Source organism: Callorhinus ursinus, unplaced genomic scaffold, assembly GCF_003265705.2.
Source record: "Callorhinus ursinus isolate GAN/ISIS: 27379988/994484 unplaced genomic scaffold, GSC_fseal_2.0 scaffold20, whole genome shotgun sequence".
Classification (NCBI taxonomy): Eukaryota; Metazoa; Chordata; class Mammalia; order Carnivora; family Otariidae; genus Callorhinus; species Callorhinus ursinus.
In genome coordinates this window covers 19,461,138-19,488,087 of record NW_027397082.1, presented here as the reverse complement: position 1 = coordinate 19,488,087, position 26,950 = coordinate 19,461,138, and the positions used below count along the sequence as shown (strand labels likewise).

Below are 26,950 nucleotides of genomic sequence, written 5' to 3'. Positions count from 1 at the left end.
CTCCTCGCCCTCTCCGACCGCCGCCTCTCGGATGACCGGGTTCCAGGGGAGCTGAGCCGCCTCCCCCGCCCAGCCTCAGCCCTGGCCTCAGCTGCCGCGCGCGCCATGCGCCCCCAGATCCCCCCGGCCCGGCCCGCCGCCCCGGGGCCGCTCTGCTGACCGCCCAGCCCCGCGCCCCGACGGTGGGAAGTTGCGGTCGCTGCGGGTGCGAGCTCCGATCCGCCCGGGAAGCGTCCCCGCGGGGAGCACAGCGCGGCGTCCCCCGCCCGCCCCGCCGCAGCCGGGCGCTCGCTCACCTCCCCACCCCCCCAACGTCCCTCCCTTTTCTCCTCAAGTCCTGAAGTTGAGTTTGAGAGGCGACACGGCGGCGGCGGCCGCGCTGCTCCCGCTCCTCTGCCTCCCCATGGATATGCACTGCAAAGCAGACCCCTTCTCCGCGATGCACCGTGAGTACCGGCGCCCGGCTCCTGTCCCAGCTCGGGGCTCCCCGTCCTAACCCTCTCCCGTCCAGTCCCGGTGCGGCCCCGGCCCCCTTCACTCAGGTCCCATCTTGGAGACTGCGCTGGCTTCTCCAGGCCCCCCCTTTTGTTCTTCCTCTTCCCCTCATTTTCCAGTGTTTCTAAAGCCTCCAGTTTCTCTCTTCTGCCTTAGGTCACCAATACTTCTCCCTCTACCTGCCTTCCTATCTTCCCTCCTGCCCGTCACCTGTCTTCCTTTCCTTCCACCTGCTCCTTCCTAGATCACCGATCCACAGCCCCTGGCCCTGGCTCCAGCCATCCTATGCCCTGGTCACCCTCTTGCCCTGGGCTGGGAGACTAAATTGGCAGGCAGTTTTGAGGGGTTTGAGTTGTGTTGTTTTCTCTGTTCTCTCCCTCTCTCCCTCTCCCCTCTCTCTCGCTCCCTCTCTCTCTGCCTCCCCCACCCTCCATTCATCTCTACCTTTCTCAAACTTAGAGTGTGCTTGCCCAGGAGGAGACTCCTGGCATGGGCAGCTTCCGTGTCAGGACAATCAGGCAGAAGAATGTGGGGGTGGGGTGCCCCCATCTGACCCTCAGCTCCCAGCATCTCCAGGCCCTGGCAGCCCAGCCAGGGCTTGGTGTGAGCTGGTTTGTAATACTCCCTCTTCTTTTCTTTCCTACCTCCTTCCCCTCTTTCTCTTCTCCTTCAGTTGGGAGTCCAAGATTGGCAGGATGTGGTGGTCATCTTTCTCCACCTCTCCCTGGGAGATGCTCTAAAAACAAAGAGGGGTTCCAAGGAGAAATCGAAGTCAGGAAGAGATGGAGTAGAGGAGCCTGCCAGGCAGCCCCTGGGCAGAGCCGAGCTCTGCTTGCAGTTCTGGAGGCTCCTTGCCGGCCTCCCACTCCCCGGTGAAAATGGTCCAGCCAGTGCCCTGGCCGGTGGGCAGTCAAAGAGGGGGAAAACGAGGGAGAAAGAACAAAAGGAGGCAAACGCCAAAGCTGGGGAGAAGGGAAAGAGAAATTTTTTAAAAGGGGAAGAAAATAAAAGAAAGAAAACAGAAAGGATGTTATAGGGGAAAGAGAAGGGGAGAAAAAATTAAAAAAATAGGAAAGAGGGAATTATTTTAATGAATTTGAATTTATCTAATTCATGTCATATGTCTTTAGCTTGGAGAACAATTCAGAGGTGTTTTTTTTTTTTTTTTAGACAAATAGATTCTAAATAGAAAACTTCTCCTCCTCTGTAGATTAATAATTAAGGATGATTTGTAACTTTTCACAGGGAAACTTTTTTAGACCTGGCTTGGATCGGTGCTCCAGACAAGAGTGCCGAGGAGGGAGAGCTCTGTTTTTCTCTTAAGCATATAATTAGCGTTACAGGGGGAGCTTTTAAAAAAATACTCCTGGGGTAAAATATATTTTCCTAAATAATTTCCAAGTACAGGTAATCCAAGTCAGGGGCCTCGGGCCGCCGCGGGTCTCCGCGAGTTGAGACGGAAATCCTGTCTCCTTTTCGGAGCGAGTGGAACCGGGTCGACACGCCGGCTTCGCCCAGCCCGCCGGCCTCCCTGCCCCGCCACCTCTGCTCTCGCTCTTCTCTCGGGCCGAATCCGCGGGGGATTTGCCGAGTCCCAGCCGCCCACAGGGTGTCACTTTGAAACCCAAAGTGGGGCAAGGCGAGCTGAAGGTGGTTGGTGGAAGGGAGAGACGGCGGCGCGGGCAGGCAGCGTGGCCAGCAAGCCGGGGCAGCCCGAGTCTGCGCCAGCGGCAGTGGCGCATTCCAGGCCCGACTCAGCGGCAGCTCCCGGCCCCCGGCCCTGGACCCCTGTCGTGCCCCCTTCCCGTCCCCTTTCCTTAGACTGGGGACGAGGGGCCGGGCCCGGAGCCCGGGGAGGCTGAATTATTCATCTTTAATCTGCCCGCAGCTGCCGCCTTTTCATACCGGTAACGCGAGTTCTCCCGGGGCCTAAATTATTGATGGTCAGGGTTTGGAGGGAGGGGAGGGGTGAGGAGTGGGGCTAGAGGTAGGGAGAGTAGCGGGAATGGGAGGCAAAAATAAGAGGTTCTAGCCTCCCCCAGCCTCCAGATCTGAAGCCTCTCCCCAGGGGTTTTACCGGCCCTTGCTCTCGGTACCCCCAGAAGGGGACGGGAAAGAAATGAGCAGAGCGCAGATGTTCCCGCTTTCTCCGAAAGCCGCCTGAGGCTAGCAGGGCAGGGGCTGTAGGTTGCTGGCCAGGTCAGGCCGGCCGCTAGAACTCTCTGCGCTTGGATTGCTCAGTAACTGCGGCTGCGGGTTGATCGCTCTGGGTGCAGGATTTCTAGACTGCTGTAGGCCAGGGAGAATGGGGCGCCGCGCAGCGTCCTCAGGCCTGGCCTCCGGTGACCACTTGGGCTCCGAGGTTGGGGGCCCCAAGCTGGAGTTGGAATGGAGACCCAGCGCCCTCCTCCTGGCCGGGAGAGCAAACGCCCTCGCTTCGCGGTGTCCCGGGAGGCTGCCGAGGTCTAAGAGGTCAGAGGGACGGGAGCTGGCTCCGGCAGGCAGCACAGGGTGCCCCGTGAGCCCTCAGCCCGTCTGGGCAACTTGCACCGTGCTACCTAGGGGAAGCAGTGGGTCCCAAGCCTGGCTCAAGGCGGCAGGCAGACAAGCCCCGGCAGCCTGCGTTCTCTGGCTGCTACCGAACCGAGCGCGGCGCGGCTCTCCCGCTGCCTCCCTGGCTCTGAGCGCAGCAGACTCTGGACCCCTGCGCCTTCAGCCTTCCGTCCTCCACCTGGCTTTCTTTGAACTTTAGACACTAGGGAGACGAGTGGGAAATATGGCCCCCAAATATCTAAAGATAGAAAACATAAAAGAAAAGGAAAAAATCCCGATCAAAACCCAGAATAAAACAAAAACAAAAACACAGGGAAAGAGGCAGGAACACTCCAACTCTGATTTAAAATAGATAGAAGAGGTAAGGAGCAAAAGGAGGGAGTCAGACACTTAGTCCCTCTCTGTGCTCAGAGCCCTTTTGTACTGGGTCAACCGGTCCCAGCCCCCAAATCATCCGCCTCCAAGCCCTAGCACACACCAACGACTCCCGCTTGCTTGCGGCTTAGGCGGGATCCCGCTTGGCCCTGCTTCTGCTCTCTGCTCGGCTCTTCTTTTCCTCTCCTACATTCTTTCCTGCCGGCATCAATTTCCCCCCTACCCTCTTTCTTCTCACCAGGCTTCTCCGTTCCTTCCCTCACTTTCTCCCTCGAGAGGTACTGGTCTTAGAGCCACGTTCTTCCCAGCTCTTTGCCCTGCATCTGCGTTTCCCCGTCTCTACGGCCAATGGGTTTCAATCCCCAATCCCCCGCGTTGTGCTTGGCAGCAGACCACTGTTCTGCCACCAGTCCCAGATCATGCCCCTCCACCCTGCCTGCTCCCTTCGCACATCCTGGGCCTTGGACCCTGACTAATGGCCGGTCCCTGCTGTGTGTGGGGTGTTGTGTTTTTTTCTTGTCTCTCCCCAGCAGGGCACGGGGGTGTGAACCAGCTCGGGGGGGTGTTTGTGAACGGCCGGCCCCTGCCCGACGTGGTGAGGCAGCGCATCGTGGAGCTGGCCCACCAGGGTGTGCGGCCCTGCGACATATCCCGGCAGCTGCGGGTCAGCCACGGCTGTGTCAGCAAAATCCTGGGCAGGTGAGGGCCTCAGAGCTGCCCCTGGGAGAAGCCTTGCCTCCTTATCCCGCAGCCCTGGGTCTCCAGACCAAGGACTTGGCTAAAAGTCCAGGATGCCAGTGGGGGTATCTAGATACTCCGGGCTATCTAGAGAGCTGCTCCTTTTGGAGAGGGCGCTTAGGTGGTGGCCACGGCCCCAGGAGCGAGGATGGAGCAGGGTCATTCAGCTCCTGCCCAGCTTCAGGGTTCTCGTGAGGAGGCTGCCAGATACCAGACTTCAGAAAGGGAGGGACTCCTCTTCAAGCAGAGTTAATGCAGACTTGGGGGGGGGGTGTCAGAGGAACAGGGTGGGGAGTGTAAATGGGTCCCCAAGAGGAAAGAAAAAATCAGCATTGGGGAGGGGACAGTTCTCACCCGGGCTCTGTGTTCAGTAGGAAAGGGCTGGAGGTGGTGGCTCAGCCCTGGTGGGTCTGGAGGCCTGGAAGCTGCTGCCTCCTCTTCTTTCCAAATGCAAGGCTGGGCTTTCAGACTCCCAGGGGCACCTATCCCTGCTGGTGTGCTCGCAGCCCCTGGCATGACTGTCTTCCTGGAGGGAGTGTCCCTGTCGTCCTCCCCTGCATCCTGCCGCCCATCCCTTGCCCTAGCCAAGCGCCCTCCGGAAGCTGGCTCAGCCACGCTGAGCCTTTTCCCTCCACGCTGCTGCCTCGGGTGGGAGAGTGGCGCTGCCGCGGTCGCAGCCGCCCTGGAGCCTGCAGCCTCCCTGCCCCTGCCACCGCCTGTTCTCGCTGACCCCGCCGGCCTTCCCGGCGCAGGTACTATGAGACCGGCAGCATCAAGCCCGGAGTGATTGGAGGCTCCAAGCCCAAAGTGGCGACGCCCAAAGTGGTGGACAAGATTGCTGAATACAAGCGGCAGAACCCAACTATGTTCGCCTGGGAGATCCGAGACCGGCTCCTGGCTGAGGGCATCTGCGACAATGACACGGTGCCCAGCGTCTCTTCCATCAACAGGTGAGCAAACCACCCCGGACTGCAGGGTGGGACGCCAGCTCCCAGCTCCTGCCCATTAGGGTGTCTCCCAGCTTGCGGTCTCTGTTCTTTCCCCAGCCTCTGCCCTTGCTCCAGGCTCTCAGTCCCCGAAGTCCTTTAGGCAGGGAGAGGAGACCTGGAAGGCAGAGACAGACAGACAGACAGAGCTGTCTCCAGCTCAGGGCTGGGTATTCCCTGCCAGGCTTCTCCCGCCGGCGTCCTGGAAATGAATCCAAGTGTTTGTGGTAATTAAGACTCCAAGATTACGTGCCTCGGTATCTAGAGACAATCACAGCCCACAGCCGAAGCCTTTAAAATGACCAGTGTCTATTCATCGCTTCCAAACAGACTTCCCTTTCTAAAGGCATGCTCCCTTCCCCAGGGGCAGCTGCCTGTCCTGGCTGCCCCACCCTCCCTGCCAACTCCCACAAAGCTTGCCTCCCAGGAGCCCAGGCCTTGCTAGCCAGCTTGCACAAATTTCCGGCCTACAAGCACGAGTATCCAGGCCTGCAGAGCAAACGCCAGCCACCAGCCAGCAATTGGCAGGGAGTAGAGAAAGCTGGACAAGGAGTGGGACACCAGGCAGGCAGGGAGAGAGCTCTGGACCCCAAGGCTCAACTTCAGGATGCTTAGGGCCAGGGATAAGTCTGAACCGATGACAGGCGCAGGCACATGGGGCCAACATAGGCTGGAGTCATTGAGACCTGTAGTTGCACAGGATAGTCTCCCAATCCCCAAGCCACTCCAGCATGCTCTCTGGGAGAGTACACATGTATGTTCCACGTGTGTATACCGTGCCAGTGTGCAAATGGGCCTGTGTCGGGTACAACACGTACAAGGAGCAGTGGGATCCAAGCACCCAGGAGGGCTTCAAACACCACAGAACTGTACAGTCTGACATCAGCAGAGACCCTGTATAAGTTCCAGACAGCTTGGCCAGCCTTTCAACCCCATTTTAAGACAGATTCCCAAATGAGAAGAAGGCTGAGGGTTTCTTACCCTTGTTATTCTTCGTACTCTTCATAGATTCATTATCAGGACAACTAATAATTCAGATGGTGCCTTTTTCTGAAACTGGCATGACGTATCAAGGTTTTTTTTTTTAATATTTTGCAAATGATATGGAATTATCTCAAATCATCCTGAAAACAGCAGGTAAAATTAGCTGGTAGAATGTACCTTGGCTAAAGAAGATCCCCTCTGCCACACTCGTGCTGTAACGTACTGTGAGGCGACCCCAGAAATTATCCCAGTGTGTGCCATATGTATTAAAATGGTTATTCAGTTATGAACAGGGTAACATAATACTGATCAGCTAATTATACACCCTCCGAAAACCCTCTAGCTCCCCGGGCCTGGCTCGCTAGGTACTGAAAGCATAGCAGTTTGACATTCAGACACCTTCGAAGGAGCTGGAGAAAGACTCTGGGTGGTTTGGGAGAGGAATGTGTCTTTTTGCATTTAAAAGCCAGAGGAGGCTGGGGAAGCTCTGGGGCTGGGGCAGGATTGGCGGTTTGGAACGGGCAGGGGACAAAGCATTTGTTTTCGGAGCCATCTGGAGACTCAGCCTCTTGGCTGTCTGCTGGTCCCGAGAGTGAGTTGGAACGGAGATCTTGGGAGGAGAGCAGCCTGCTGAGGAGCGATGTTGCTGGGGCTGGGCGCTGGTGTATTGGGGGACATTCAAGAAAAATGCTTGTTGTCAGTGATAGGATTTGCCAGCCTTTGGAGGAACCCGAGACATGCACAGTTAAGGCAGTTTGGTTTTCTTGATGGGTGGAGGATTGGAGCAATCAAGGCACTTCTGATGGCAGCATCCCTCGCCTACCACCCCGTCTAGAACCCCGTCCCTCCTCTCCCCAACATATACCTTCACTGGCTGAGATGTTTTGAGAAGCTGTCTCATGCAGGAGTTTGGGGATGCTCTCATTCTGAAAAGCCCCAGAAAGCAGGGAACAGGTGACCCCAGGATCAAGCTCAGAAGCCTGGGGTTGCAGTCCCCAGCATTGGGGGAAAGTAGAGGGGTGGGTTGAGAGGAGGAAAAGAACGGCCTCGGCTTGATAGTGCTGACAGCTGCAGGATCTGCACTGCGTGGAGCCCCACCACCTGAGGGGCACCGAGGCTTCCTTTGGGTGTGTAGAAATAGCTATCTGTGGGCAGGTGTTGCTGGAGATGGAGAGGGAGTGGGAGGAGAGGAACGGGGAAGCCACCGGCAGCATGGGCAGCCAAGCCCTCGGTCTGCGGTTCCGCTTCCCGGCTTGCTTTGTCGACAAGGAGCAGTCAGGGTAGTGTGGATTTCACTTTGGGACAGAATCCTACCATGGTTCCAAACTGGGAAGGAATTCTGAGGGCTTCCCAATGTGCTGCTGAGTTGGGGCTGGAGGGATGCGCCTAGGCCCCCATGTCCTCCACTTCATCCCTGTAGGTGTTTTGCTCTAAATGGGGAAAGGTTTATCTGAGATTTGTTGTTTCACCCTGAAACCTGATAAAGGCAGGATGCTTCTGCCTGCGTTGGTGATATCAGGAACTTTGTAAATTTTTCACTTTGTAAAATTTCACTGAATCTGGGCCAGAAGTGCAGCTTTACCTGCCACATCTCCACTCACTATAGGAAGACCCTGGAGATTTTCCTCTGTGCAGAAAGTGTGGTGCATCAGGGAATGGGTGGTTCTCGAGTTTAGGGCCTTCCTGTTGGTGAGGTGCCCACTTGTCTTCGGTACTTTATAACCGTTTTGAGTGTGTGCATGTGCCGGTGGTTGGCAAGAAAGGAAGTCCACACATGCTCACCCACTGAGCCAAATTGTGAGGTTTTTTTTCATCTTCTCCTTCCCAAAACAGATGTTGTCGCCGCACTTGAAATATGCTGTTATGGTTATAAACGAAATTGCTTTTCATGCTTTAAAATTGGTTTTGGTTTTCTCTGATCCGGTCGCGATAAAGGCTTGGACATTCCATCCACATACTCCACTGACAAATCCTCAGAGAAATACCTCTCTGAGTCAGTGGAGTAGGTCAGGGAGGCCTCCCAAACCCACTCCTGCCCCCCAGAGACCACTGTCAAAAATCCAGAGGGTTGACAGGATCGCTTAGCATGTGGAATTTATGTGACTCCATCTCGATATCGGGTTACTGATCACTAAGCATGGAGTTGCCAGCTCCTCAGTTTATACACTGCCACTGTAGAGGGCGGATGTTTATAAACAGGTGACTTGAGACTAACACCTGGTGTGGGAAATGGCCTAGGGCGTGGGAAGAGATGGAGGGGGATCCATGCTACTGAAGGGGGAAAAAGTCGCCTAAGTCATATCGCCGAGCAATTGACTGGGCGGGAAGGATCTTCCTGATTATATGCCAAAGTCTTCTGATTTGGCTATTGCTCTGGGCAGAGAATACAGCTCCTTTGAAAGAATGGGCACAAACTCCAGGTAGAGTCTAGGGTTACCAAGGATCCCCTGAGGGTGCTTTCTTGGAATGAGCTGACAAAAAGGCCGTTGCTCGCTTAACTTTTCCAACCTGCACTACACTCTTGGGATCAGGGCCTTCCCTGCCCCTAGATCTTTGGAGTGGGCTCTTCCAGAGTCCATTTCTCACTGATCACCCGCTACCCACACTCTCTCAGCCTGTTTGGCTCCAAGTGAGCACATTCACTGGCTTCAAGGCCACAGCCCCAGTGCTGTGCAAGGTTTCCATCCTGTGTCATTCGCAGGCCTCATCGGAGTTCTGGCAGTGGGGTGACCGTAGTGGGCCAGCTGTTCATTTGAAGACCTATCCAAAAAAGCTGGGAATGCTGAAGATATGTTCAGGGCTGGAGTGTGTGTCTCTTTCTCTGAAACTCAGGTTCTAGAACATTGCACATTTGTCTCGTAGACTCTTAGACCTTGCTTGGCATGAATCTGGGCCAGCAGTGCAGCTTTACTTGCCACATCTCCATGCCCTTGTAGCTATTTGGTGGTCAGGGCTGTTGGTCTCATGGCAAAGAGCCAAGGCAAATTGGTGGGCTAAGAAGAAGACTTCTGGGGCGCCTGGGTGGCTCAGTCGGTTAAGCGTCTGCCTTCGGCTAAGGTCTTGATCCCAGGGTCCTGGGATCGAGCCCTGCATCGGGCTCCTTGCTCAGTGGGGAGCCTGCTTCTCCCTTGCCTGCCGTTCCCCCTGCTTGTGCTTGCTCTCTCTCTCTCGCTCTCTCTGTGTCAAATAAATAAATAAAATCTTAAAAAAAGAAAAAGAAAAAGAGGACTTCTGTCCTCAGAGGAGTAGGAGAAATAAGGACAGAGAACTTGCCTTCTGTGGCCCAGGGCCTACCACACTGCGGTCACAAAGAGAAAACAAATATGCTAATGTCTGTCTGAGAAGACTTGCTCACTTATCCTTCCCCAGAGAGGGCTCTCCTCCTGCGGAGATCACCCATCATTAGACTAACATGTGAAATAGGTACGGCTGTTGATCTTATTTCTTAAAATGAGCTGGAGCTGTCCTCCTGAAAAGCCATTTTTGTTCCCTTAGTTACTTTAGACTTCTTGGCCTGCCGTCATATGGGTCTGACTGTTTCCCTCATCGGCTGGCTCAGAGCGGGCGTTCGGGCCATGAAATGGCCTTCAGGTGAGAGCAATGGCTGGTTGCCCTGAGTTCTTACCTCAGCTGCCAACTCTGGGGAAGAGAAAGACAGGAGGGGTTGTCCCTAATGAAAACTCCAGGTAGGTTTTGGAGGGCAATGCAAAGCAGAAAGAGAGGGAAACTCCTCCTAACTAACTAAATAAATAGTGTCCCAACTATTTTGAGAACTCAATAAAACAATCACATCAAATATGAAGAGGCATAAATCTTGTGTCTGCACAGGTAACCTACTCAATTGCTTTTATTATCGTTCAGGCTGCCTCCATTTATTACAGTCCACAGCCTGGGCAAAGGAGGTTGCGTGGAGGGTGGTCTCCAGTGCAATCCTACACCCTGAGAGGCAACAATCAGCCCATAGAGGCAGGGATTTCGATGGGAGCTCGGGAAGGGCCCATCTGTCTGCATGAAAACCAATCAATAACTCTGTAACCAGAGCCCTTGTCACAGGGAAATGGACAACACAACAGTTCAATACAGGGGCCACAGGGGGAATTAGCCAGCGGAGATGGGGCCAGGCAGGAACAGCCCCTGGAGAAGAGAAACAGGGTACCTGGAGAAAGGAACGTTGGGGAGGGAGTGGTGCTGTGTGTATATTGGTAGATGGGGCGAATGATTGTGCAGAGTAGATCCAGGGAATGGATCTACCGTTGGAACCGGTGTGAGAGGGAACAGTTGGGAAACGGACTTATTCTGGTGCATGCAAGAGAGTGTGGTTGTATTATGTGATGGTATGTGCTTGTAGACTAGAACATTACAGCTTCCAGAGAAAGAGTAGCCATGGTAGAAACTGGTGCAGAAGATGAATCTCCCCCTCCCCCCAACACCACCAAGAGCCTGCATCTGAAGAGGGGCTTGTCATGAGCCCACCTGGGAGAGGGGTCCTGCTTCCCCATCTTGTCAGCAGGACTGATGAAGGAACGCCCTGAGCCAAGGGCCCCATTTTCTGCTCCCGGCTTCCTAGGTCTCCAGCTCTGGCTACTCTGTAATTTCCCCTCTTAGTTCTCAGGCTTGTCCTTAGTCCCTCCTTGTTGCTACCTGGAGTTGGAGGTCTCCAAGTAAGAGGAAACGATGTATATGTATTTCTTTTCCCCTTCTTGTTCTTTCTTTTTTAAAGATTTATTTATTTATTTTAGAGAGAGCGCGTGCACGCACGTGCCAGAGTGAGCGTACAGGGGAAGGGGCAGAGGGAGAAGGAAAGAATCCCAAGCAGACTCCCTACTGAGCCCGAAGTGAAGTGGGTGGGGCTCCATCTCATGACTCTGAGATCATGATCTGAGCGTAAATCAAGAGTCCAACGCTTAACCGACTGAGCCCTCCAGGTGCCCCTTCACTTCCTGTTCTTTAAAAGAGTGCAGTTAAGGGTTCTAACCTGGCCTGCCACTTGTCTGAATCCCTGCTGTTTCCCCACATCCCCAAGCCGGGTGTCCAGAGTTCAGATTCTTGCAAGGGAGGCATTTACAGGTACAGCTATGGCCAGCTCACCTAGCCACGTGCGTGAGCCTAGAAAGGAGATAGGGGCCCCTGACAGATCTGAGGCATGGGAAACAGTATCTCACAACCAATGCCCAAATCACAAGTGAAGTAAACAGATAGGAAATAAAATCGCATTGGGTTTATCAGTCTACCAGTAAACCATGGGGTTGAATGTTCTCCTCCCATTGAACCTGTTGTTTTGGTGCTAGCAAGGTGCAGCTTGAACATGGTTCACAATGGTTTCTAGGCATAGAGGTTGACATGTTCAGTGTGTATGGATTTGTATGTGTATGCGTGTGCCATCCTGTGTCTGCTCTTTGGTAAAAGGGCTCCAAGGCCAAGAGGAAAGGGAAGAAGTTCCAAAGGATGTGTCCCGCAGTCACAGACAAAGGCTGAACACCTTGTCCTTGGCCCAATAGGTCAATCAGTGAGGTAGTCATTGGGCCATTGGGTGATAATAGGGCTCAGCTGAAGATTCTTTGTTTCTAATTTGGGCAAACTGAGGTCAAAATTTCCTTCGATCTTTACTTGCACTGTAACACTCCATGGTCCTGTTAGTCCCCCAAAAGCAGGGCCTGGCTACAGTGATGTCACCTTTGTATTGGAGAGCTGTGAGTTCAGCTGTCCATCTTCACTTAGACTCTCACTCAGTTCGAGCCCAGTCGGCAAGACTAGTTAGGGACCAACTGTATAAGCAGCTAAAAAGATGCTCTTCCCAGTGGGCCTCTTTCCTGTAGAGTTTTGGTGCAGAGGCCCACCAAGGGGTGCAGGTCCCTCTAGCAGGAGGTGTGGTGGCAGCTTGGGGACAGTCATTGACAGAGCTCTCCCAAGGGCCAGGCCAAGAGGATGTCTCCACGTCCTTCCCCAGTAACCCAGGTGCCAGGGAAATAAGGAAGAGGCTTTTTGTGAGAAACACGTAACTGGGGACTGGAGAGGCCTTGGAGACCAGGCAGGGCATGAAGGCACAGGCAGATGCCTGGGGCCTCCAGGGAGGGCCGGGCCTAGGGGAGCTGTTGGGGGTGGGAAGTAAGAGGGAGTGAGCTGGCACTGGAGGAGAAGGAGCAAGGCCTCATGCAGTTCTCCGTGGGTAGGAGAAGAAGGTATATAGAAGGGAGGGAGGGAGATGGGAGAGGCCTTGGAGCCAGGTTCCTCTTGTAGCTCATCCTCAGCAACCACAAAAATAACTGGACTCTTTCTTTTGGCTTTTGAGAGATAATATGATAAGAAGATATTTTGTGTTTTTCACATGAGAGTGAGAAACTGAGAGTCGTCGGCATTCTAGAAAGGTCAGGTTTATTGTAGGGATGTGGAGGGAGGAAAGTAGAGCTGCAGGAGCTGGGATGGAGCTGTTGAGAGCTGGACCAAAGGGCTGGGGTATGCGGGCCCAGCCTAGAGGCAGGAAGATTTGGGTTTTGAAAACTCTGTGCTGGCCAAAGAAAACAGAGCTTCAGGTCTGATTCAGTCCATGGGCCCTGGTCTGCTGTCCCAGGGCTGTATAACCAGACTTGGCTTCTCCTTCTCTGCTTCAGACCAGAGCACTAACAGTGCAGGTACAGGGGTGCGGGTGATGTTTCCCGAGCCCCTTAGTCCAGGAGCCCCTGAGGAGGGTAGGTCAAGGGGAGAGTCCTCTCTCTACCGTGAGGGCAGGGGAGGGTGAGGCGTGAGTGGGAGGGGAGGATGGAAGTCAGAAGGAGGGCTGAAGAGTGAGAAAGGAGGTGGGGAGCCTGAGGGGTGAAAGGGAGAGGCCTCGGAACTGGCTTGGCTGGATGAGAATGGAGCGCATGGCCAGAGTACAAAGCAGGGAGCTCTGGAAGCTTGAAAAGGGGGTTGGATCCTGTGCAGCTCCGCCAAGGGCCTCTGGTGGTGCTTGGAGGTGGTCGGATGGAGCCTGAGCTCTGGGCAGCTGGTAGACCAGGCTGAGGGTGACTTCAGGGAGCTCAGAAGGTGGTAAAGGAGAAAAGGGGAGGCCAGCCAGGAAGGACGAAGGTGGCGGGCAAAGGAAGTGTTGTGGGAGGTCAAGTCGTGGCCACCTGTGCCACAAGGCAGGCTGGCCCTGGCTGCGGGGCTATTGCACTGTGGTTGCTGCAGCCTGGTCCCTAGCAGAGGGGAGAGTGGGCGAGAGGCCAAGAGGAAGGGAGCGAGGTCTTCGTTTCCTAGGTGTTTCAGACTCGAGGCCCTCCACCCGGGAGCCTCTGGCCACTCTGCTCTGGACTTCCTCTCTTGCCTGCCTGCAGCCCTGCCTGAACTTCTCTGCAGTGAGCTCACTCTGCAGCCATTCGGGGGCAGAGGAAGCCAGAGGGACGCCACAGGCAGCGCCCGGCGGGAGAAGCAGAAAGGCTACAAGACAGGGCAGCAGGCTGCAAGGGGACCTGTACCCACCTTGTAGACACAGTAAGGTCAAGAAATCAGAGAGGAAGGGCTCAGAGGTCGGGGAGAGAAGGGAGGAGGGCAGGAAGGGAGGACAGCAATGGCCGCAGAGCTGGAGCACCTGGGAGCAAGCCCTGAGGCAGCATCCCCCCGACCCCCTTGGCCCCAGGGTCTTTGCTGGACTGGTGGAGGAAGCTGCAGGCAACCAGGGGCCTTGTAGGCAGTATCTGGCTTGACAGGCCACAGAGATGGTCAAGGAGGAGACCCATTCTGCCCCTTATCTTGTGACTTTCCATTTAATTCTAGAGGGCAAGATGGTCCTTGCTTACGTGTCCTGTGTCATACCGAGAGAAGGTGATTCTGCGTTGAGGGCCTCTGTGTGTCTCTGTTTTGGAAAGAGCCTGAGAACTTTGGAAAGAACATGTGGTACCTAGCTGAGCCTAACATTTGTGTCCTGGGAAGCTGTCTAAATGGTCCTGGTATTCCAGGGAGCTCTTAAAAGGAGTCAGTCTTGTCAAACAGGGGGCTGGTGGTTTGCTATTCAGAGAGTTTCGGGCTCAAGGGACTGTTTGGTCTCAGAATGAAAGTTTCTGCCATCGTTTGGACAACCTGTCTATTTGGGATGTTAGCAAATGTTGTCTGGCAAGCGTGGGTTGAATGGACGATAGATCTCCCAATGGGTTGACGAGTGGGGGTCCGGTCAGGTACAAAGGGTCCCGGCACACTTAGTCTGTGTGCACACGCGTGTGCATTTTCTCTGCTAGAGGTGAAGGTGTAGAGTGGCACGTGGTGGCCAGGTCGAGGGTGTGTAACACGCCTATACCAGGAGGACTGGTAGCAGCACTTGGTTTGTGTCTGTCGAGGTCCTCAAAGGGAGTATGCATTTAGGTAGGGACACAGGTCAAGCTGTTCATCTCCTTTTGTCATCTGCAGAGAGGATACCTCCCCTTCCTCCCCCCGTCACTTACTTTTTTCCTTCCTCTCTCTCCTCCTCCTCAGGGTAGCTGGTTTGGGTTAGGAGGCCAATCTCAGTAGACTCTAATTGAAGAGAGAAGAGAATTTGATGAGATAAGGAAGGCCATCCTTCCTCTGGGGACCAATAGAGGTTTCACATTCCCCTACTCCGCTCGGCTTCTGTAGGGAGCTGACACCAGGGCAGGCAGCCTCCCCACAGACTGTGACTGTCTGGCCTCTGGGAGAGCCAGAGGAAATGAGGTATTCCTTGGGGTCAAGACTCGGGTTCCCTTCCCAGTCACCATGGATCTGGATGGAGGGACAGTCTGGTGGAGCCCCTGACGAGACAGGTAAAGGGGGTAGAAGAGAGACGGCCCAAGACAGGAGGAGAGAAGTGAGAGCCCAGAAGTGACAGACACAGGCCAGCTCCAGCTAAAGCCTGTTTTTTGGGCCACAGAAGTGGACTGAGTATGTGTGTTGGGAAGGGAGGTCTTTTTTTTTTTTTTTTTTTTTTTTTTAATTAGGGAAGAGGCTCTGAAGCCTTTTTGGCCAGTCTCCTGGGCTAAGCCCTCAGCTTTTTGCAGAGGGTACAGCCCTGGTTCGGTCCAGCTCCCCATAGAAACAGTGGCCACCCCTCACACTTATACCCCCTGCCCTCTCCCGCCCCAGCACGTATGTATTCCCCTCTTCCCCCTCCCTTACCTCCCCTTAACTTGGCCCTGAGGATCAGGTAGTTCCTGACCCCAGGGAGGCAGCCTGGAGACTCCTTAGGAGATGACCTCCCAGGGTGGGTACAAAAAAAGTTGAGAGAAATTCATTTCATGGCCAGTCACTGCTTAGAAAAGGCGATTCCAGCATACGAATGTGATAAATGTTAACTGAGCATTAATCGCATTAAAGAGGGCCCTATAAACTTTTCATTTCTAATTAAATTCGTCCAGTGATGCTGCCCAAGCGAGTACTCTGGGCCTTTGTTTATGTGGAAAATTAAAATGCAAATACAATGGGATTTATTTCCAGGAGTGGAGTGATGGGCTGGCCCCTCTGGCTACTGGTCTCCAGGCCTCTTGGGCCAGGTAACTGCTTCTTTGGAAGTGCCATCCCCCCTTGGGACACATTCTGGTGTGAAGGGAGAGGACAGAGTTCAAGGTCAACTAGAGTTAGAGATGAGGAGAAGGTATGGAAAAAATTGAGGAGAGGGAGAAAAAAGACAGTAGATGACCCAGAAATCTAAGAAAGCATTGCTCTGCCCCCCTCGCCCCCTCCACTTCCAACTCATACCTCTAAGAGAAGAGATCCCCCAAGTCTCGCTTGTGAGTAATGTCACCACAAGCTTCCGCCGCAGCTTGGGGATGAAGGGTGAGCGTGGGAGGGAGAATTTGGAGGAATCAGCCCTGCCAGGCATATGTGGACCTCCACCTAAAAGAACCGAGTGGTCATCCACAGGGAGGGCCCTGGATTTATCTCCAGCAGTTTGAGGGGCAGCTGCAGTCCACACCATGCTCTTACTGATCTCTTCCTGCCGGCACCAAGCGGCACCGACACAGGGCGGTGGAGCGGAGAGGCGCACACCGAGGGCGCTGTGCAGGCACGCCCGCCCCCACGCAGCCTTCCCGTGTGTGGGGAGAGCCAGGCACTCGTGAGAATAAACAAATGTCCCTTGCAGGGGGTCCTTCGGTGCCGTGATGCCTTTGATAAAAAGCAGTAACCCTAAATACCGTTGAATAGAACGATCTAAAGTTCCTATTTACCAAAACATAAATTAAGTCGAGTGGAGAGCAAACATGGGTCAGAAAAACCACGTGGGTAGATCAGTGGGGACACTGAAGGATCGCCGTGCTGCTCTATGGATAAGGAAGTTGTAAACAGCATTAAAAAGTAGAGAGGGAAAGAAAATGGAAGTGGAGACATGATAAAAAGCAGAGCACTAAATCACAAATAGGGGTACATGTACAAAGTCACAAACCAGATTTACGTCAAGCGTTGCAAGATCTATAGCTTGGTCTGACCACACGTGGAGATACTCTGCGCACGGGCATGCGGGCATCCGGAGAGCGGATAGAGGCTGTGTCAGCATGAGGAGGGTGGACTTGGTCGTAACCTGGGCCCTCTCTGTCGGACAGTGGGACTGACCCATCAGCTCTACCGTGCAGGGATCTGATTGGGTCCGGTTCTGCAGATAGCCAAGGAAATAGCCTTAGGAGGTTTTTAAAGGTCTTTGAGCACATGAGTCTCCTGTGAGCTGGATCCACGTTCTAATGGATCTCCAAGGCCACAACCCATTCCCAGATGGAGTCTGCTTGACTAGTTTTGTTAAATAGCTTGCTACCCCTGTCCTCTTTAGTCTGTTTTATTCTGGGTTATTTTTATCCTTTTCAGCGTTCACTTATGTCTCTTAGAAATGCATGAGCACTTGCTGACAAACAGGTAAATGTGACAGTTCCCAAACATCTGGATGAAAACCAAACCTTTCGGCAATCATCTATGAGGGTTGTCAATAGGATGCCAAAGATCTGGTGATTTAGAGACATCTACATAATTGATCAGATTTCTAGTTTTTATCCAGGCATCGACCCTCATTTTCACTTCACTGGTGTCGCATTTCATTGGGAAACACCTGTTTTCAGAGGGAAATATTCTAGGTGACAAGGTGTTGTGGTTAGGAAGCATCTTTGATGCATTTGGGTCTGGTTTCTGGCTTAAAAGGAGGCTAGTCTTGACTTGAAAGTCAGGTGGAGAGCTGGTGCTTAGAGAGTTTAGTATCTGAACAAGCACAGCAGGTGGATGCTTTCCCTGGAAAGTTGGTTGGGAGGGCAAGTCACTTGGTCTAAAAGAGGGTAAGCTGTCCAGTAGGCCTGGCTTCCATAAGGGAATCCACTTTGCCATCTTAAAGGAGAGTATCGGGTTCTTAGAAGGCATGGTCTTTCATTCACGTATACTTTCATTTGTCCATTCAGAAAACCTTTGCTGAGCACCTGCTATATGCCAGGCAAGTCACACAAACCTATGTAACCCAGAAAATGTAAGAAAGTGGGCTCTGGGAGAGATCACTGGAGTTTGAGTCAACTTCCCGATCTACTGGCTACGTGGTTATAGATAAATCTCATCTCCTCTCTGGACCTCGGTTTCTTCACCCGTCTAATACGAGGATAACCATACAAGGTTCTCGTGAGGGTTACACGAGTTAATCCACGTAAACCTGCTTAGCATTGCACCTGGCATGTATCAAGTGCTCAATAAATGTTAGTTATTTTCATGGCAGTCATAGTCATAATGTGTCTATTTTTTGCTATATGTCTATGTCAATGTGTGTGACTTCTGGCTTGTGTGTGCATAAACAGTGACCACTTTTAAATAAAAAACTTGAGCTGAAAGGATATTCTGTGAACAGAAATGTGTATCATGAATGCCAGTGAGAATTACTGTCCGCTATGAGCCCAGCCAGATTTAGGAAGGGGCCTGTTCCATGTGTGTGCAGGAAAAAAAGCCCATGATGAGTCAGTGACCTGACGATTGAACAGAATTAGTCAGATAATTGCTCCCTTTGTGCACTTTGTTTGAGAGCCCAGCCTCTGTGTGTGTGCGTGTGCGTGTGCGTGTGTGTGTGTGTGTGTGTGTGTATAAACTTCCTATGCCTGCACACTCCTTCTCTGGAATGAGCCTACTAGTGTTTGAGGAGTTGAAGGTTGGCATTTTCTGGGCTTCATGGCATTTTCATGGGTGGTGGTGCTTTGCATTTTGTCATTTTTTTTTAAAGATAAAATGAAACAGTCACGGGGGAAAAAATCCTTATTTGATGGGTTTGAAGGGTTCCTCTGATTCTTAAATGTCATAGAGGGAAGAGAAGGAAGGTAAACAGGAAGAGGAAGAGAAGAGAGGAGAGAAAGTAAAGAGAAAAGACAGAGAGGAGAGGGGGAAGTACGCAAGTATTTGACAAGTTCAAACCAATCTGTCTGCTATTGTCCCACATTTCTGTATGTTCCAGGGAAGCACAGGAGGTTGATTATCATTGCAGTTATTGTCACTGTTAAGGGTTAAAAGATTTTAAGGAGAAAATTTAGTAGAAAAATTTTACTTTGGGCTTGATGTATTAAGTGCAATGGTTCAAAGGAACTGGAAAACTACAAATTCTACTCACTCTGTGCTCAAAGGAGCAAAGATGAAAACTAAGGTTTTCCAAACTCACGATGATGTGTTCGGGCTCCCCATCTTTATGGGAAGGCCCGTGGACTGAGGCCAAGGCCCAATCCCATTCTTGCCTATAGCTCTCCCTGCCCCTTTGGCCTGGGTAGGTAGGGTAGCCAAGTTCAGCTCAATGGACTTTCTTAAGATCCACACCCAAATGCCTTAATATTCACTGATCTGATTTCTTTCTTAGCCCTTCCTTATTTCCCAACTTGACCCCTAGATTTCACTATTTCTTGTTTATACCTACTGCCTGACCAATGTTCTGAGTTTTTAAATTAGAAAGTAAATCTTTTAAATGAGCTAAATTTGAATCCTGAGAACTCAATTATCCTTGGATTTTTTTCACAACTGTAAAATGTTTAAGGGCCACCATTTTCCTTTCTGCCTATTCATCCTCACTAGGGCTGGACGCAACCTCGGTACGGAAATGGGCAGTGGTGAAATCTATCATCCCCGAGCCCCTGCCCCTGTCCAAATGGACCAGAAGGCCAAGGAGGGAACTAGCCCCTGCCTCCATGCTGCCTGACTGACCACACACACACCTCTACTCATCTTAGGGTTTAATGTATATTAGCACACATGTGGACATGCTTGTACACATGCATAGGCCAATCTATGGTTGCTTTACTTGGTAAGCCCTTATATTCATTATGATAGTAGCTAACAAGTGCTTACTATAGTAGAAATCATTATAAGCATATTGCATGTATTAATTGATTTAAGCCTCGTAAACAACCCCATAGGGCTTTATAGGACTGTTTATAGATGAGGTAACTGGGGTAGAGTGATGTTAAATAACTTACTCAGATCACAGGCTAAGCAGCAGAACTAGGATTTGAACCCAGGCAATACTGGTTCTAAAACCTATGTGCTCATCTGGCGCTCTATACTACATATTACCTTTCCATCAGAGAAAGGGCATCCATCTACAGTCTCTTGTGGCGCTCTGTATATCTTGCAGTCTCATGCCCTGTGATGTAGTGATACATTTCCTGACAAGCTCAGAACAAAGACCCTGCGCCCTGGTAGAAAGGCACGCCTAATAGATGTTCCTGTACTCTTCTATGGTGTGTGTGTGTGGCCCTGAGTGCAGGCCACTGCTGAGCCACATCATCTGGGGATGCTGGGAAGGAAGAAGGTGCTGATGGCCAGAGCCAGAGAGGTAGTGGATTGGGGAACTAGAGTTCATGCTGGACTCGGGTTCATGTTCATTGGAATCGGGGAGTTTACTCCCACCCGTTCTCCTCTTGCCGCATCAGGGATCCAGACTCTCGATAGGCATTGAGTCTGGTTTAGGGCTTTGACACATTAGGCAGACGTAGGGAGGGTGGCACCAGGATCTGTGTCAGAAGTGTTCCATGGATCAGGGGCAGCTGGCTTCTAACAGAACAGAACTGTGCATTTGGTCACTGAGAAGAGATTTGTCCCATATCTCTAGAATCTTCCTTCTGGAAAGCAGCAATGCAAATGACCAAGCTGGAGGGAGCTAAAAAAGCTAAAGGATGGGCCCTCTCACCCACCTCCCACAACCATACCGAGAAAGCAATTACTGAATCCTATACCACCACCCAGATCCAACATCATTACTCAACCCACATCACCAAGGAGACACCCATTAACCTAATCTCTGAGACATACGTTACAAAAAAAAAAAAAAAAGATGCTGATATGATCAACGAACACAATAATTCAAAGCAGAAACACAGACATTGCTGCTAAACAATACTCAAATTCCTCCAGCTCAGTGTTACACAAAGTGCAGTCACCTCAATACAATATCACAAAACACCAAGTAACAAACCTCAAACCAGCTGCAGGAATGCATTGGGGCACAATGCAATACAATGTACACCCAACACAATTCAAACTCTCCATCCCACAGGCACACCCATACACAAAGGCTGAAATCATGTGGCCGCCAGAGCAATAGCACACGCTGGTCGGGCGTGCACAGAGATGGGGCACGCAGTACAGCTCCCAGCCCCTCTGCACGCCCAGCAGAAAACGGTCACATCCACAGCCTCCCCAAGCTCAGTGCACTCCTGATCCCCAGGCCCAGCGCAGCCTGCCAGCCAGCAGCAGCACCATCCCGTTTCTCCAGCAGGTGGATGTGTCCAGACCATCACCTTCAATAAGGCCTCTGGGCTCTGGTTGCTAGTAAGAGAATAAACTGTCCCCTGAGCCTGCTTCCTGAGACAGGACAAATCAGCTCTATCCTGGCTGGGGTTTAATAAGACTTTGCTGTTGCTGAAAATGACAGAGCTCCAGGGATGGAGGGAAAGGTGGGGGTGGGCCCGGGAGGGGGGCTCACCGAGCTGGGTGCAGGAATTCCCCCTTCCTCCACCAAGCCCTACCTTCTGTGGCCATTCCAGAGCCGAAGCCCTCTTGCTGGGTGTTCACTGAGTATCGATTCAGTCTGCAAGCAATTTTAATATTTCTTCAGGGACTTTCCAGCAACAGCACAAGTCATTAATTCACCCTCCCAAATTGCTTATTCAATAGCAGGAACATGGCTCCTGAATAAAGTCCCAGAATTTATGTGACTCGCACGAGTCAGGAGGTCAAACAACTGTTATGGAGCGAAGTTAAAAATCCAAATAAAATATTGACACTTTTTTGGGGAGGGGGAGGGGGGAAACAAAGGTATTTAAAATAGGTTTTTGTTGCAATGCCCCCAGGATAAAGAATGGAAGGAGACTGAAGACAAGTTGGAGTTTATAAAATCAATGGAATTTATTGCACATCTACTTGGCATTTAATAATTCTCTCATTTCCACATCCCCCCCACCCCGTCCTAGCCATAGACAGAAAGATACACAGGTGTACAAGTGCACATTTATGCACATCAATACTGGTGCATGGACCAATATAAAAACACAGTTGTGATGTGAGAATCTCAGACACTCTGGGAAGGGACCAGTGCAGTGTGACTATGGCTTACATATTTGACAGAAATAGGCATAACTGGGGCAAAAATTCATGAAGTAGGTTCTGATAAATATATCCAGTATTATAAATGGTGGATCAATGCATCAGAGCCGACATGACTATAAAGATACACTAATCATAGTAGTAGTTTCTAGAAACATAGAAACACTTTTGTGTGCAGTACTGTTACACACTCATGTACGTGATTTGGAAACTAAATAGATAAACAGAGAGAATTTGGAAACTCTACACCCAAAACCTACCAGTGCATATAAAATACTGAAACCATAGCCACTTAACCTAAAATTGTGGTTCGTTTGTAACATGGACGTGCTGCTCATCAGATACAGGGGAGAGGCTAAGCATGTTTAGAATGGCTGCTATATGCAATTTCTGCCCATTGTCTACACATACATTTGCTCAGTTGTCCAGATCACAAATGAGAAAAGACTATGCCCAAATAGTTAATAAACACAGATAACTATTAATATAGAAATTTCCAGAAGAGGTAATATGGTTCAACCTGTAGACATTAGAGTCCCAGACCTGTACCCAAAGTCTGGCTCCAGTGTTATTAAGCGCATGACCTTGGGCAAATTGCTCAGACCACTCTGTTGTCTCCTTGGTGTTATAGAGAACATGCCTATTTAACAGAGTCGTAGCTAGGATTTATTTTTTTTATTTTAATTTTTTTTTAAAGATTTTACTTATTTATTTGAGAGAGAGAGCACAAACTGGGAAGAGAGGCAGAGGGAGAGGGAGAAGCAGGCTCTCCGCTGAGCAGGGAGCCCGACCTGGGGCTCAATCCCAGGCTGGGATCATGACCTGAGCTGAAGGCAGCCGATTAACTAACCGAGCCACCCAGGTGCCCCTCGTAGCTAGGATTTAAATGAGCAAACGCATTTGTCACAATGGCTGTCAGTTAATGAATATGAAATAAGTTCTAATTATTTCCTTTACTATGATTATATGCAGCTCTTCTATCCGGGCCCCACCTCTCATAGATTCTACTATCTGTTCTTGGTATGAGTTATTCTACCCAGCGTGGGTTCTGGAGCCAGCTTCCCCACTTTAAATCCTGGTTCTGTTGCCTAACAGCTGTATGCCCTTGGGTTAGTTACTTAACTTCTCTGAGCCTCGGGTTCCACATCTGTAGAATAGTTAAGTTAATCCACATAAAGTGCTTAGCACAGTGCCTGGTACATAGTGAACATATATTAGCTCATTACATTCCCAAATATGTTATCCTTATTATTATTAATAATAACATTCATTTGTTATTCAGCAAATAGTCTTTAAGTGCTAACATTCTGCCAGGCACTGTTACTAGGTGCTGGAAATACAATAGTGAGAGAAATGGGTGTGATACCTGCCCTTATAAAGTTCAGAGTCTAGGGGAGGACTCAATGTGAATTGAGTAAGCAAGAAGACAAGCTTTCAGCTCTGTGCTAGACCCTGAGGGGAAGAGGGGTATGGAGAGAAATAGATTGGAAAGCCAGGGTAGAGCCAGATTGGGAAAGATTTTGCAGGCCAGGCTGAGGAATTTTGAATTGATTCTGTTGGTAATAGGAAGCAATTGTAGGGTTTAGCCACATCATATTCTTTCAGGAGACAGAGACTGATGGATTGTTTTCGAATACTGGAGTCACTGGGCAAGAGGTGGGAGGGGCGAGAGGCCAGGAGTTCAGGCCCCACCTCTGCTGCTGCTCAGGGCACTTGCTCCAGGCTTCCTTCTGCTTGCCTAGGGAGGTGGGCATGCCAGGGAGGACACGGAGCATGGGCAGGGAGGACTTGGTCCCAGCAGTGAGGCTACATAGCACCTCTTTCACCATCACATCAGGCAGTCTTCTAGCCTCTGGACCTTCCCAAGCAGGACCATGGGGTGGACAGCCGGTGGACCCCAGTTCTAGCCCGGAAGCCCTGACAGATGAGGGCAGGGCTGGTGGCGAAAGGAGCTAGTCCGGTCACGCTCTGGGCTTGGCATGCACTGCAGACTGGTTTCCAAATGGTTAGTTAAACACATTGCCCCTTAATTTTTAAACCTATGCATATCTTGAAGTTAAATCAATCCATATGCTTACCATTCATCATATAAACCATCACTATTGCCCCCTTGGGCCAGCCCCATGGCCCATCTAGCCTGGTAAATTGTATCTGGCCTGGGCTCCGGGGGACACGTGGTGGAAGGATTATCGCCCTTAGAGCCAGTCTTAGAAGGCTAAATTGATGCAGAATCTCTGAAGAAATAATATCTAAGGTAATATCTAAGGAACCCAGTGGGAATCTATCATCCTGGAATGTACAAAAACCTATTTTGAAATTATTTTTATTTTTAACCTATGGTTTAGTTTCCACGGAGGGACTGATAGCTTCTTGAATTTTGGTTACTGGGTCAGTGGGAGTCAGGATCAGCAGATGGAGAGCAATGTCAATCGACAGTTATGAGGAAGGAACCTTCTGAGGCTACTAAGGCTTTCTCTCAACCCTCTCAAGTCTCCCCTATATAACCACAAGTGTGGCTTCTTCACCCCCTGGGTTAAACCAGTCTTCTCAAATATTATAGAGTTTAAGAATAATCTGGAGAATTTGCTTAAATACAGATTCCTGGGCCTTGACACCATCAGAAATTTGAATCAGGAGGGCTAAGGTGGGCCCCAGGGGATTTGAATTTTAACACGCACCCCGGGGGATTCTAATGCAGGTGGTTCAAGGACAGTGGTTTGAGGAAACTCTTCTGCAAACTTTTCATCTCTCAGAGCTCAGTCCTGCCTTCTGAGAAGCAACAAAGGAAGCAGAAGTTCTGGACACATTTGGGGGGAACCCTGTTAAGCTTGGAAGCTGTGCATTCCAGCTCTACCATGCTATAGTCAGAAGGGAAGTTCCTGCCCGTACCTTCTCCTCATCAGCGGCCATGCTACAGACCCTGCCTGGCCTTTGGGTGGTTGTCCAAACTGAAAGCTGTAGGGCATGTGAGTGGGCGTAGGCAAGCCACTCTGACCTGCACAGATTGCAAAGCCAGAGCCTAGGAAGACAAGAGTTTGCACAAAGCACTTCCGGGCTGCCAGTGGGGAGAGCAGGTTGGATGATGCTGTTTCCTCTGTGAGGAGGAGGTTGTAAATTTCAGGGTTTTAGTTCCTGGGATGTACAGAGGGGAAATCCTAGTTCCTTAAAGTTCTCAGGAGTAGGGAGAGGTAGGAAACATTTTTAGGAGAGGTGAAATTTTCCGGGATAATCTATGATATTTCATTTGAGGTTCTGCCATGAAAAGTCTCCAGCTGTTTGCACTGCTCCAGCTGGACTCAGGGCTGAGCCAGGGACATGTACCCGGTAGAGGCAGTTCTCAAAGGCCTGTGTTGAAACAATCATGTGCAATCACTGGGCGAAATATCCTTTGCTGAAGCAAATATGGTTTTGCCATCTGGAATGATCCAGCCTATATAATACCCAGGAAGCCTGAAGGCTCTGGCAGAGGCCCCTCCCACCACTCACCTGGCTCAGTGGGTTGTGGAGCCAGCTAGTCTGAGACCTTCTCGACCCCGGATTTCCCTTGATTTACCAAATCAGGACAGACTTTCCCCCTATGAGGAATTAAATATTTTCTGCAAAAACTCTGAAGTCGGCAGTCTACCCTAGGACAATTTAAACTGATTTATACATGTGTATGACACGTGTATATAGACACCTGACTTCTTGCCTTAAAGACCCTTTCAGCAAACTAGTAATATGACCAAGCCTGGGGCCAGCCTGCCATTCTAACTAAGAAGTAATTCCATCGTGAGGAAAGCCGTCTGCTCTAGGCAGCTGGATAGGATTTTATGGGGACATGTTTGGCGGTCCCATGTATACATCACATTGTTAGCAGCTGGTTCCAACAGGTGTTATTACTCCCATTTTAGAGAAGGGAATACTAACTCTCAGGGAGCCCCTTACCCTTTGTTTCTCAGAACACAACAGAAGAGGCTGGAAATAGAATCCAAGAGTTGGGATTCTGGGCTTTAGGGTATTTCTTTTCTGGAGGTAGGATAGCTTGGTGGTTATGGGTATGGGCCCTGCATTTAGTCTCCTTGAATTCAAATGCCAGACTTGCCATTTATGAAATGGGTGACGTGGGGCAAATTGCAACATGCCGTATCTCCAAAATGGGTTGTTGTGAGGATTAAGTAAACTGTTTGGGGCATGTAGAACATTGCCTAACACATAGTAAATACTCAGTAGAGAGTGGATTTTATTCCTGCTTCTTCCTTAGCTCCTGCTAAGGAAGCATTGCTCCTAGAAATCCTGACCAGCCTAGTCCTGGATATGCTGCCACCTAACTCTCTCCAAGGTGAGCTGTCTGAGGTCACCTCGATGCTAATAGGACCTCTTCTTGTCTCCACCTCAGGGGGAGTTTTTGCACACCATTTATTATCATATAATACAATGCAATATAATATCATACATAACATAACATAATATGATGGGTAGGTTAACTTGGAAACCCTGAGGCGGACCGTGGATGGATGGATAGATGAATAGATACATTTGTACTAAGTATACATACATTATATCATTCTATTGATTTGTAAAAAGTTCCCAGTCTGCCTGGCTGTAATGAGATTTTTGAACTTTGCGTGGCGATCAATGAGTGGAATATTATTGGCCTGGAGAATTGATATACCTGCTCTCAGTGGCTTGTTCTGCTCGCAGGCTGCCCCGGCCCCCCAGGTGTACGATTCCAGCAGACACTTAACCTTTTTTACAGTGTCATCAGGCTAAAAGGAATCTAATAGTGACACAGGACTTGTGCTCAGCACTCTGCCACTATTGCTTTCCTGTCACAAATAATTTATAGCCTTCTATTTCCATCCCTGAGCCTGCACCCCAGCCCTGCCTCCCGCTTTCCCCCAGCTCCCAGGAATCAATAACCTCACACAGCCACAGTGGGACTTCAGGGTGCAGAGACAGATGGACAAAGAGAAGGGAGACCGACAGAGGGGCAGAGAGACAGAATGAAACACGGGGGAAGGAAGGAGAGGAGGAAGAGGAAGTGGGAGAGGGAGGAGAACCGGAAGAGGAGTAAGGATCTCCCTGGCGCTTTCTTAGAACGTGGAGAGCTCCTCCGTTTCTTCAGGAGTTTAGCAAACTGTTAATAGGAGACTCATTACCTGCTCTCATGCTAACTCACAGAGCTGGTGAAACTGTTTTGATCTCCAGCTTGGTGGGAGGTGGAGGCCTCCTGGGAATTTAACCAAAGAAAGAGTGACTTCACCTGCCTTGTGATCTATACTTGGAAGTGCGGTCACAGCCCCTGGCATCTACTGGGC

At 50.9% G+C, this 26,950-nt stretch overlaps 1 protein-coding gene across 8 annotated transcripts in view; it reads left to right on the top strand.

Annotated features, from left to right (window-relative positions):
• The first annotated feature begins 339 nt into the window (after positions 1-339).
• PAX2 (paired box 2) overlaps positions 340-26,950 on the top strand; it is a 78,074-nt gene continuing 51,463 nt past the window's right edge. For 5 of the 8 annotated variants that reach the window (XM_073904305.1, XM_025880839.2, XM_025880842.2 and 2 more), the window contains exons 1-3: positions 340-446; positions 3,954-4,122; positions 4,914-5,111. In XM_073904305.1, coding sequence (XP_073760406.1) covers positions 404-446; positions 3,954-4,122; positions 4,914-5,111 — 410 coding nt within the window. In that variant the 5' untranslated portion in view covers positions 340-403. The remainder of the gene's footprint in view (positions 447-3,953; positions 4,123-4,913; positions 5,112-26,950) is intronic. The other 3 variants (XM_073904304.1, XM_025880840.2, XM_073904303.1) reach the window with 1 other exon arrangement.